Below are 13,360 nucleotides of genomic sequence, written 5' to 3'. Positions count from 1 at the left end.
ATGATATCATCCATTTCAGCAGAAAAAGAAAATACTCGGAAAAAAAAAAAGAAAAAATCCATAAATAGTAATTAATGAAAATAATAATTCGAAAAAAAAAAAAAGTGGTGAATACCACTAACATACACACACACACTGTGGTGTAAAAATGTACTAAAAATAGGGAACCTTTTTTTTTTTTTTAACAATTACCATCCTTCAGCCCTTCCTCAGCTTTTTCCCTTCGTTTCAACACATTTCCACTATTCCATTTTTTTCACATTCTCAGAAAGTAAGAAAAATGAAAAAACAAAAAATCCCGAGGAGGAATACAAGGAGCTGTATATAGAACAGGTTGAAGAAATACTAGCTCTGAATCATATTTATTTTCCAATATACGTGGAGAATACTGGGTAAGAAGGTTGAGCATGTGTGAGTGCTAAAAACACACATTGGGTAAAGTTGAAACAACCTCGAATTGCGTGTATAGTTTTATTATCGCCTCCTGTTCGTACCTTAGAATCTGTAGCAATCTTTCCATTTGATTCGATTATGCATTTTATTTCACCAATCACTACTATCCTTCCATTTCTCAGACATATGAAAAAATGTCACCTTCCAAATGAACTCATGAACAAAGACGATTTTGTAAAGAAGAGTAGAATATTGACCGAAGCAACAGTGTGTATCGATATGAATGATGAAATAAATCCAGATGATTGTTTAAAATTTTGCATTTTCTTCAATTTTGATAATGATTTTCCAAAATATAAAATAACCTTCAGCTTTGAAAAGAAATATCCATATTCCTACCCGAACATTTCCATAAATATAAGTAGTACTCTAAGTGAACAGCAAATAAATTATATCACTTTAAATATAAAAAAAATATGTGCTAAAAATTATGGGAGAATTACATTATTTGACATTTGTATATTTCTTAACGAATACGTGAACAAATCTTTTAGTAATAATTTTAAAAATCTATGGGAAGAAATGAATTACAGAATTGATGATATTGATAAGTGTAAAAAAAAGAATGAAGAGAGACAAATAAAAAATTGTTTTGATTGGAATCATTTTCTCGACAGAACGTCGAGTAAAGGAGGAATGTCCTCTTATTCTTCTCAATATTTTAGAAAATACAATGAGAATGAAGTCTATTGTCTAGATGATCGAAAGAGAAATAGTGAAAATGGAATCACCTCGAGTGTATTTGGTTTAGAAAATAATCCTAGCCGTAGCAATCGAAACAGTAGTGTCGGAAGTAGAATCAGTGGAAATGTGTGCACACATAGGAACAACAATTTCGATTGTGAAGAAAACAAAGAAAGTTTCATCAATTTGAATAACACTGAAGGATTCACAGAACTCGATATCATCAATACAGATGTGAGACGTAGGAAGCACTATACAACTTATGATAGAGGACAATTTTTTTTAAACACAAATGAGTTAAAAAATATTTCTGGTTTTTCTTCTATAAATAGTTACCCATTGGGGATGGAAGAAAATTTAAAATTTCATGTAAAAAAAAAAAAAGAAAAAAAAAGGCAAGATCGAAAAGTGTTGAAAGACGAATTAAGAGGAGACGTAAAAAATATATCAATAACCTCAAATGAGCAAAACATAATTAAATATGGAAACGGAAGACTAAAACATTTTCACATTTTGAAAAAAATACCAATAAATTATTATAGAAATATGTTAATAGCAAGACATAGTATCGATACCAATATGTACATAATTCATACATATGTGATTTTAGGTACTTTCCATTTCTTGACATTTTTCTTGAATCACATTTTATACTGTAATAGAGGATTTAATCTGTTCTGTAATTTGCTCAGCGAAAAAAAGGAAAAAAACAATCCATCTGTCCAAAAAGAGCAAAGTAGACAAAATTGTCAGCATTTCCAGCGTAATGAAAAGAGCAAAAAAGACAAGAAAGATAAGAAAAGTGAGAAAAACGAAAAAATATTTACAGACTTTTTAAAAGACATGAACGATTTTAGAAATCAGAAAAAGACAAAAAAAGTATACGACCCATCATGTCTGAACTATTTTTGCAGTGAATATGAACTGTATGCCAAGAAGCATTGCACAGTTAGTACAGAAAATGAAAAAACATTGTTACATATTTTAAATGAGTTAAATTTTGCACGCTTAAGAAACCTAATTAAGCATTTCCGGATGGTGCAAAAAATGAATTTGAAAAAAATAATCAGAGAGATACTCAAACTGACTAAAATACAACACAAATATTTAGCACGCTATCATGTTTCCTGGTCTCAAAGAGAGTATGCTATTCTTAATGAATGCATGGGATACAACACAGACATGTGTAAAGTATTCAAGATAATGAAACTCCTCATATTGAGTAGAATTTTTCGCAATTATGAATTAGAGGGAGATAAAACCATAGAACATTTCTCAAAAGATGAGCAAGACACACATTTGTGTCTACAGGAGGAAGCCAGAAGAATAGAAGATCTTTTCCAAAAGGTAAAAAGTAGTGATCATAACGAATATGAAGACAATGGAGAAAGAAAAGAAAACAAAAAAAAAAAAAAAAGTAACCAAAGACAACAACAAAAAAGTAGTTACAGAATTGTTAGTAAAGATTTATACTCATCACCCCTCAGCAATATTGAAAATGTGAATAGAACATGCACTTTTCCAGATAGAAGAAGCTTTGGGAAAGACATTTCCAATGGAATGAAGAGATTCACTATAAATCCAGAAGAAAGAACAAAAATGAAAAAGCAAAATGAAACATCAACTCTCTTGCATTACTTCAGTTCGACATTAAGTGAAAGCACACAGGGAAAAATGGCATATACGAGAAAAAGTATTTACAATGATGAGAACAAAGCCAAGGAGCAATACAGTTATAGCAAGGAACCCATGTTATTATCACAAAAGACACTAAGTTATAATAAAAAAATTGAATTTTTAGAAAATTTGCTAAGCAAAAAGGAAAAAAGATACGATGTCCTCTACGTTCAATGTGAGTACTGCAAGGGACAAATACTAGAAAAAGAAATTCAAAATTTTTTTTTTCAAAACAATAAATATCTCATATGGACTGTGTTCAGGCAAATTCTGGAATGCCTAAGTTATTTACATAGACGTAAAATATATATAAAAAATTTAAGTACAGAAAACATGTTTATTGATAATGATGAATATGGAATCCATATAAAAATCGTAAATTACACTGCAAGCAATATGATTGATTACATATATTTTTACAACTACTCTTATGCAAAAAAGTCTTCCTATCTGTCCAACTTTGTGAAATTGTTTTGTCGCGAGCACGATTCTGGCCGTGACCAGCAGGAGAACCCAGACGACAGGACGAAGCAGAATCGGAACCTGAACCTGAACCCGAACCCGAATGAGAAGAAAAAGGAAAAAAAAAATTTGGAACAAGCCAAGAAAGTTTGTGAACCCCACTGTGAGACATTATTATCTCCATGCCGAGGGGATGCCCTCACAGAGCAAAATCATCCAAGTATCAAGATGGAAAAAGGAATCGAGACAAAAATTGGAGCAGTAAATGAAATAGGAGTGAAATCACAAGAGAAAGAAGAACAACACTGGTCATTCTTTCCCCATTTGAAAAATCACATAAAAAGGAAATTATTAGAGGATCACAATAATTACAACAAGAATGTGTCAACAAATAAACCTAAAGAATACACAGAATTCTACACACATTCATATAATCAGTACTTTTACAATAGTTTAGGGAAGAAAAAGTACAGTTATGAAGAGTTAGATTTGTTTTCCCTTGGGTTAGTGCTATACGAATTGTTACATATACCATTTAAATCGAAAAAAGAAAAATTACAAAATTTTAGAGAAATTATTGAAAAGAAAAAATTTCCTGATGATTTTTTAAAAAATACTCTTGACAATGGAGCAATTAAAGTTTTGAAGTTTATTTTAATGAACACTATTAATAATTACCACTCAAATGAAAACATTCAGAGACTTCAATATCCAGATATTTCAAATTTATGTGCAAAGACGAGTAATGGAAAATTTAAATTCCACATCAGTGGAAATAATATGCACACTAGTTTATTTAAGGAAAAAATAAAAGAAAAAAAAAAAAATTCCATTATTATTATCAATGATTACAAGAAAGAAGCTCTTTCCTGTAAGGAAAAATCACAACCCCTAAGTGATCGAGATGAACAAATAAAAAAAAATGAACATGATGCCGAGTATGATGTAGGGGTGTATAAATCGTTAAAGCAAGAAAAAGACACTTTTTCACACATTAGTAGTGCAAATTCGGATGCTCTGGAAGAACATTTCAGCAATTTAAATGATTCGCTACAAATACCAAAGGCTAGTTCTGGCCCTTCTCAAGAACCCAAGAAGGAGCATGAACAGAATCGAAAGAAAAAAAAAGATTCTTCCATTCGATCGAAAAAAAAAAAAAAAAAAAGTGACACGAGTATTTCAGGGACTACTCTTCTTTTGCGTAATGATGGTAAAGGCACTACAGACATCTGTCAGTTCAATGGGGGACAAAATAACAAAACAGATGTAAGGCCAAGAGAGAATAACAAATCAAAGGAAGAATCTCCACTGAATGTCATCGAAAGCAATGATCAAATTGGAAATACACACAGAATAACAGCTGAACAGTTGCTGAATTGCCCGTTAATACCAATGGTCATACAGAGGGATCTATTTAAATATTTCTTACAAAAGTTGAAGATCAATTCTGAAATCGAATGCAGAAACGTGTTAAGAATTTTATTATATAAAAAAAGTGAATCAGACAAAGGTGGTGTTCTTATGGATGTAAATATGAGAGTAGGATCTTATGGAAACACATGCACATACGAACAAGATGTTATAAACAGTTGTATACTGGAACACATGAATGCCTTTTTATCTAAAAAAGATGCAACGTATAATCAACCACTTGCTTTTCAATTAATGATGAGAAGAAATGATCTCCATATATACCAAACTGTGGATAACAATTTTGCACAAAAAATTCCAACAAAATTTATTAAAAAAATGTATATACAAAAGAAAAAAATTGAGAAAGAAAGAAATAAGACATATCACTCAAGCTATTATAACTCTCACAAGAGCATTTCAGTGCCTGGTGCACTATTTGACAGACACAGAATAGTGAAGTTTGACGAGAAGAATAATTCTATGAGAAGAGACAAAGTGTGTGAAATAAAGAAACAGCCATTAAGAAACAACTTGCCATGGGAAGAGAAAAATTGTTCTATACTAAATAGGTTTAATCAAAGAATTATGTTTATTGAAAAGAATAACAAATTGTTGTATGTTCCATTTTACCTGACCGAATCATATGTTAATACAATTCCATATTGTAATTATGGGAAGAATTTCAGTAGTTCCTTTTGTTTCTTTCAAAATCATTTTTTGCAAAATAGTAAACAGAAGATGGTGAGGCGAGAGAACAGCCTCCTGTACACTACCATGATAAAAGTGGACAACCGGGAGGATCTCTACTTCTATGTTAGATGTACCGTTGGCGAGAAAACCAGCGGGTGTACATTACATAATGCAGCTAATGCAGATAGTCCAACTAAAACTAGCAGTGTTGCTGACACAGGTAGAGATATCATAATGAACTTCGATGAGACCATCACCTCCCGGAACAGTGACAGTGAAGATGGAAATATAGAAATTGGAAAAGACACTTACGTGAATATTTCCTTTTGCGTATATCAAGTTATGAATATATACAATGTACTAAACATGATACAGAAGTTTGAGTACTATTTAAAAAAAATAACCATAAAGTGGTCTTTTACAGATATGTTAATATACATAATTAGAGACATGCTTTCGATAGAAAATGATGAAAAGACATTTTACATATACGACCGTTTTAGAGAAGGAAATATAACATATAAAAATTTAAAAAAATTATTATATTTTTTAAACATATCATTATATGATGAAAAGATTTTAAAAATTCTTTATTCATTGATATTTAATAAATGTAATAATTTAAACAAAAAAATGAATAAAATTAGGAAAATGTATTACTTGAAAGATCACAAGAATAAAAAATTTATTAACTACTTAGCTTCTACTATTATTTACTTGAATAATTTATTTCATCATTTTAATAATAATTCAAATACTATTTTTATATGGGATTTTTTTATGAACAAATATAAACAACTCTTTGGTTTTTCTTTTGCTTTCAATATCTATTCACAAGTTGATCGAACTATTTTATTGTCTATTGGTGGCATATCAACAGATGTATTTACAAATATGATTCACAAAGTTCCATCCGAAGCTACTTACAATTTCGTCTTTGAAATTTTTGTTGACTCCATATCGACCATTATATTTCAGGTTAGTGCCATTCTCGCCTCTCACATCTCGGCTCTTCCCATTATTGGTTTTTTTTTTTTTTTTTTTTCGCAGACTATGTGAGAGTCCATTGTGCTTCATACGAGAGAGAGATTAATATGAGGTCAAAAAATTGGGCTCTGTCTATTTGTGTGCATACTTTGGGATAGAGGACACCTGGGTTGTTTTTTTTGTTCTGTTCTCATGCACGTTTAACACGCAAAAACTTTTCACTTTTTTTCCATTTTTTCTACTTTTATTTTTTCCATTTTTTCTATTTCTATTTTTTCCATTTTTTCTATTTCTATTTTTTCCATTTTTTCTATTTCTATTTTTTCCATTTTTTTTATATTCATCCTTTCAGGAAGTACGAAGGAACACTTCTGGCAATATGCTCATTGATTTCCACTCCCCCAGTGTGGTCATTACCATCAAGGCGTATAAGTTACTTGTCTACGCTTTCTCCCTTTATAACAATTTAATTCAGAATAACATCAAGGTAGGGGTGTGATGCAGCGGATTGCGACTGAGAGGGTTGCCATTGAGAGGGTTGCTATTGAGAGGGTTACCATATGACGAATTGTGAGATTGGTATCCGCTAGCCAAAATGCCATATTGAGACGTATGAATTTGTGTGAAGCTCCAAATTACCCAATTTGCCATTTTCCCTTTTTCTCATTTTTACACATTTTTACACATTTTTACACATTTTTACACATTTTTACACATTTTTACACATTTTTACGCATTTTTACGCATTTTTACGCATTTTTACGCATTTGACTTCACCACACAGTGCGAGTGCAAAGTATCCCCGCTGATCGAGACATCCAAATTTGAACAGGGACTACTCAAGTACAACAATATAAATATACATGTACAAATAACCCAAAAGATGAGTTCTAATATATCGTTAAATATAGAAGATTACGAAGGACCAACAGAAATTAGCAGTTCCAACATAACTGGTGAAGAAAATTTAAACATCATTTATAGTACCCACCTCATTAGGCTAAATGTTAAAAAGAATTTTGAAAATGAGTCTTCTCTTATCAATTACATAAAGCAATTTTATGCCAAAAGGTAGTAATCATTTTTGGCATATATATCTTTACTGCAACATTATTTTTTTGTAAATTAACTTATGTTTTACCAATTGGCTGCTGTATGGTGTATAACAAATGCTCGTCTCATACTTTTTCCACACAATACACATTGCATATCACGATGAGGAACATTGTTATGATGCAGAAACAGCACTACAATTGATCATGTTTTTCAATTCTGTTATTACTTGACGAAGGAATTCAACTGTGAATTTTTTTTTTTTTTTTCTCACCAAAAAATCCTGGAACTGATAATTTGTTAACACTACTTGAAAGTGCAAGGATGTTAGGGTTAGTGAATTATCTTCAAATTATGCATTTTTTTTTTTTTTTTTTTTTTTTTTTTCCCGTGTATACGTTTGTAAATTATAATTTTTTTTTTTTTTTTTTTTTATCTTGAAGATACAACTTCACAATGTGTGTAGGTGCTTATTTGCCATTCACACGTTCTCCACATTGGGTTTGGGCTTGAGAATTTATTTTACTCCACATTTTTGTTATAATTGTCACAATTGTCACACTTCTTATAGTTATAATTTTTTCTTTTTTTTTTTTTTTACACTTTTCTTAATATTCTCACCCTCTTTTAATTTTTAAAAAATTTGTTTCGTGTTAACAATCCACCCGATCTTCTCTTCTTACACCACATAAATGTCAATTAAGAACATGCTGTGATGTTAAGGAGAAGCTAATTAATTATTCCAATTTTTAATTCATAGCTATGTGTAAAAACCTTTTTGAAAAAAAAAGAAAAAAGAACAATTGGCAGTGCTACAAAAACTACACAAATAGCTTAAAATTCATCAATTAATAAATCCCAAAAAAAAAAAAAAAAAAAATGCCATGTAGTGAAATATGTGTAAACATCGACAAAAGGGAATATGTTCTTTCTGTAATTGGACTATATCTTCCTATTTATTGTCATCTTTAAGTTATGAGGGAGAAAATTCTCTTTGGTTGCCTTCTATTCTTTATCTTTTACTTCCATGTGTCTGGTTTTTACATAGATCAGGTATATGTTCAAACTATATAGTTATAATGTAATAGGTTTACACTGTACAAATGCGTGAGAGATGTACATACCTTTTTTTTTTTTTTTTTTCCCATCCTTTTCTTTCTTTCTCTCCACCTTTCTTTCCCCTTCGTCTCTCCCACCCTTGTATATTTTTTATTTTTACAACATTGCCATTTCACTGCTACGCAGATATTTTACACATATTTATATTGACACACTTGTGTGTCTTCAAAAGAAGGTTCCGTAAATTGAGTGTAAAGAATGTGAGGTAAAATCTGATTAGAGCTAGCTAAAATAATATATGTGTACATTTTTTTTTTTTTTTTTTTTTTTTTCCCACTTTGGCTAGAAAATCAATTTTACAAGAAAAGCAGCAACGCATGAACGACAAATTTGCAAAAAGAGTCTTTTCCATCTATACATAAAAAAGGAAGGTTCATTTGCGGAGAACAAAAATTTGATACGCATAGAATTTCGCCCAGGAGTGGGAGGTGAAGAAGCATTGCTATGGTCAAGGGAGTTGCTGAATGTTTGTAAAATGAGAAAAAAAACTGCATTCACAATCGAATGCACATGTGTACATATAGACATTTGACTCTTTGTAACATCCATCCCTTCACTCCATTTGGTTTCGTTTTCATCTCCGTCGTGTCTCTTTCATTTCGTGCCACTCCACTTTATTTCTCTCGATTTTATTTAATTTTTTTTTTTTTTTTAATTTCCCCCCTTCTCAACTGTTAGACATATAAACTGTTCGCACAGAGGATCAATTGTGGAGTTAAAAAATTTCAAGTAAAAGAGGAGATCCTCAACTGAATGCGTTCTAGTTTGTTGTAGTAAACGAGGCTCATCATATTTTAGACCATTTAGAGTGCATTTCAACTCAATCGTTTTTTTTTTTTTTTAATGTTGAATTGTGTATGTTCTCTACTTATGCTTTAATTATCTCCATTTCTGCAGGATGACAGCGAATGCTTAGTTTTAAGTTCACACAATAATGTAGACATAATCAAGGATGGAAGGGAAGTTAAAACAAATTTATATGATCTTTTTAAAAATGAAAGTGGAATTCACCAAGTGAAGAGAATTCCTAGGAATGAGTCCAAGGCAAGCAATCTGCAATAATTACAAATCTTCAAACATTTCGCATTTTTTTGGCCCTCTTTCTGAGTTGTCCATTTTTACCAACATATATGATGAAACACATTTGGCTCACTTCTCATCATGTCTTCCTTTTTTTCACCCCTCTTCCCTTCTCAAAGGATAAAATTCACTCCTCTACAGCTACGATTGCAATTTTCCTGCATACTTATGAGGAAAGAAAGTGCGAAATTAATTCAAAAGACTTGAAGATTACAACTTTCCGATCTAGTAAGCCAGGAGGGCAAAATGTTAATAAGGTATGTATGCTCAAGGAGGAGCATTCAAATCTATCGAATTCGAATGCAAATACTCTTGAACATGTCTCAATTGTGCCGTTTTCCCCCTCTTCATAAGTGTATGCACACATATGCATACACACATATGCATACACACATATGCATACACACATATGAATACACACATATGAATACACAAAGATCGAATCAGGTGTTTCTATCATGCATATACCAACAGGAATACAGTCTGAATGCCAAGAAGAAAGGTTATACATCATAGCGAACGTAAAAAATAATAAATTATGCATGAAAACACGTTTAGAAATAAAAAAAAATTGACCATTTTTATCTATTCATATATATTTTTTTCTTTTTGAAACTATTTTTATCATCCCGTTGTAGGACCCAAGAATTGAACAAAAGAATAGCAATGAAAAGACTAACTTTGAAAATACGTGAATTTAGAAATAAGGAAAATGACCATCTTCTTCAGAGTGAACGGGCCAAATTGGTAATTTTTTTTTTTTCTTTTTTTTTTTTTTTTTTTTTAAATTGGAGTTATTATCTGTTTTCACAGCATTTGCCCATTTGTGCCGGTGTGTTCATTCGTCCACCTGCCTTGATCCCCTGACCGATTTCGCTCTTCTCTCACTGCAGATAAAAGACAGCAACAGGAGTAACCGAATTCGAACGTATAACTTCTTCAGGGGATATATAACTGATCACATCACGAAACGCAAGTTAAACTTGATGTACTTTGAAAAGGTCAAGTTAGAGTATTTACTGCATATATAGAAATCTAAGCTCGATGTACAAGTGGGGGAGAAATTGATGCGTCTAGACCAAAGAAAGGAGAATAATATAATCAATAGGTACTATGGGAGGAGGAGGGGGGGAAACCATATGGGCAAGATCATCCCATGTACGGTCAGACACAAAGCATGCGAATCGACTAATAAAGGAAAAGAAAATATTAAACTATTTAAAAATTTACGAGTTTAAAAGTGGAAAAATTTACGAGTTTAAAAGTGGAAAAATTTACAAGTTTAAAAGTGGAAAAATTTACGAGTTTAAGAGTTTAATTTAAAATATAAAAATGAGTCATGCAAACGCAAGCAATATGTTAACGCTGGTTCAGACAAACTGCTCATCTAATGGAATGAAAAGAAAAAGGAAAAGATATAGGGAAGAAAGAGATGCACATACAATATGTACAGGAACAAATTAGTTACTTCTCCTTGGTTAACAAAGAATTATCTATGCAAAAACGCTTACGCATATATATGGGGTTGGGGGTTGGGTTGGGGGTGAATAGACAAATGTTGTGTGCATATAAAATCAGCTCATCTATTTGTGTAGAAAACATATACAATAATACATATTCGATTCAAATTATCGAGAAAACAGCATGTTTCATTTTGAAACAATAAATAGGGCATGTGTGGGCATTTTATATATATATCGTTACCATAATGGTGTATGCCCAAGGGTGGAGAAATATTAATACATGTCGATTAAGAATGTAAGCAAATAAGTATATATATATATATGGGTAAAAAAAGTAAGTTCATAGATGTATATGTCGACAGAACTGTTTCGTTAAACCAGATCTCTAATACTGAAAAATTTACAAAAAAGAAATACGAAAAAGTGTAAAAAGGAGAAGAAAAAGAGGGGGATATAGGGGGGGGGGAGGGAGGGGGAGGAGAGGTAAAGAAAAAGTGTGAAAAAAAAAAGAAAAAAAAAAGAAAAATTTACACTCGTTACTCTTAACAGAGTAAAAACAAATCACATAAAAAAGCACGTACTCTTTTTTGGAGAAGAGAAACTTTTTGTGTGGACTTCATCAAGTTCCTTAGAACACGTTATAACTTTTCCAATTTTTAGAGGTTCCCAGAAAATTTTCTGTGCATATTTTGAATGAAAAGAATAATCAACAGATACATCACCACCAGCTTTTTTTAAAATGCAATTAACTCCACCTGGATGGTGACTAAGAATTGTTGTTACATCATAAAGACAACCATTTGCCACAACCCAGCAATCATTTATTTTACAGTGTCTTTTTATTTCACATTTTGTAAAATATTTTTTATATTTTGTATAGTTGTAATAATTTATAGTTTTTTCTCCCTTTTCTTCAGTTTTCCATTCATTATTGCTCATGCTTGTGCTCTTTCTGATGACATCCTTTAGTGTGTCATATTGATCTCCTCTTTTTTCATTCTCATCAATATTGTTGATAGTAGAAAGTGGGGTTTTGCTTTGCTTTTCCTCTTTTATGCCTTCTTCGCTTGTGCAATTTTTTTCTGTGTTCACAAATTTTTCTTCTTCATACCCCTTTTCCATTGAATGACTTCCCAATAGTATGTCTCTCCGAACACGTTTATTTAACTTGAACATAAGTTTAGCTTTTTTTTGGCATATTCTTAAGTTTTGTTTTTTGTATTTTTTATATTTTTCGTACAAATTTTTCCTTTTTTTTTCGCAGTTTACACAATCTGTGGAGAAACATACATCTTCACAAAAGTTACATGCATTGCAAATCTTATCAATTACTTCTAATCTTTGGGTAGATTCATACATGTTTCTATTTAGCTTGTTTATTCCATTTGGTTCGTATTCTACCTGATTGTCTCTGAACAATAACTTGTCTGAATATATTGACTCATATACTTCTGGCTTATTTTCCACTATTTTGAATTTCTCTGGATTTTCAAAAATCTCCACTTTCCTCTTCTCTTCTCCCTTAGTATTATTTACCATTAAATCAGATATCAACGACCCACACAATGCCTCTGCCCAATTACACACTGTCGTGGTTGTTGCTGCTGGTTCGGGTTGCGAGTTGTTTGTATAGTTGGCATTTCTTGTTCCTCTTAACATGTTTACATCTTCTCGTCCCTGTACATACTCTCTGTCTGTCTCTTCCTTTTCTTCATCCTCCATTTTTGCATGAAAAGGGAGGAAGTTTACTGGTAAAATCTTAGTCTCTCCTGAGGTGTTTCACCGATGTTTCTGAAGTCTACGTTTATTGTCACATGCATTTCCTACTTTGATCCCGTGAGTACTTGATGATAAAACGGGCCTCCTCTTCCCCTATATATTTCTCCCCACTTTTTTTTTTTTTTTTTTTTTTTAAATACAAAACCACACGACGATGTGTAAAAGACAACTTATTGATAAGCCTTACATGGGTTTAGTGTGTCCCTCTGTATATAAACTACAACAATTGATTAAATGAATCAGCACCAAAATTTCCCTTTTTTTCTGAGGGCAAAATTGAGATACCCCTTTTTTCGCTATACACACATGTATATATATGCATATATGTGTATATATATACTGTTTTGGATATCTGAATATGTAATTATGAACCCTGCTTCATTTTTCTACATTTTTCTACATTTTTCTACATTTTTCTGTATTTTTCTACATTTTTCTATATTTTTCTATATTTTTCTATATTTTTCTATATTTTTCTATATTTTCCTTAAAGTGATAAT

The 13,360-nt window shown here is 31.4% G+C and overlaps 3 protein-coding genes across 3 annotated transcripts; 2 read left to right on the top strand and 1 right to left on the bottom strand.

Moving 5' to 3' along the window:
* On the top strand, positions 1–7,441 carry PGO_132220 (protein kinase; the record flags this gene model as incomplete). The annotated part of the gene is made up of 5 exons (XM_028689738.1): positions 1–67; positions 269–392; positions 576–6,357; positions 6,719–6,853; positions 7,151–7,441. 5 exons carry the CDS (start codon positions 1–3, stop codon positions 7,439–7,441), a joined length of 6,399 nt encoding a protein of 2,132 aa, XP_028545539.1.
* Positions 7,442–8,394: 953 nt separating this feature from the next.
* PGO_132210 (peptide chain release factor 1) lies at positions 8,395–10,649 on the top strand (the record flags this gene model as incomplete). Its single annotated transcript, XM_028689737.1, has 8 exons — positions 8,395–8,472; positions 8,825–9,004; positions 9,217–9,267; positions 9,436–9,582; positions 9,738–9,875; positions 10,056–10,120; positions 10,257–10,365; positions 10,512–10,649. The coding sequence occupies 8 exons, from the start codon at positions 8,395–8,397 to the stop codon at positions 10,647–10,649; spliced, it is 906 nt and encodes a 301-aa protein (XP_028545538.1).
* Positions 10,650–11,642: 993 nt separating this feature from the next.
* PGO_132200 (hypothetical protein, conserved) lies at positions 11,643–12,803 on the bottom strand (the record flags this gene model as incomplete). The annotated part of the gene is made up of 1 exon (XM_028689736.1): positions 11,643–12,803. The coding sequence occupies one exon, from the start codon at positions 12,801–12,803 to the stop codon at positions 11,643–11,645; it is 1,161 nt and encodes a 386-aa protein (XP_028545537.1).
* Positions 12,804–13,360: the final 557 nt, after the last annotated feature.

This window comes from Plasmodium gonderi, assembly GCF_002157705.1.
Source record: "Plasmodium gonderi DNA, contig: Chr13, whole genome shotgun sequence".
In the NCBI taxonomy this organism is placed as follows: domain Eukaryota; phylum Apicomplexa; class Aconoidasida; order Haemosporida; family Plasmodiidae; genus Plasmodium; species Plasmodium gonderi.
This window is presented reverse-complemented; position numbering and strand designations above follow the sequence as displayed.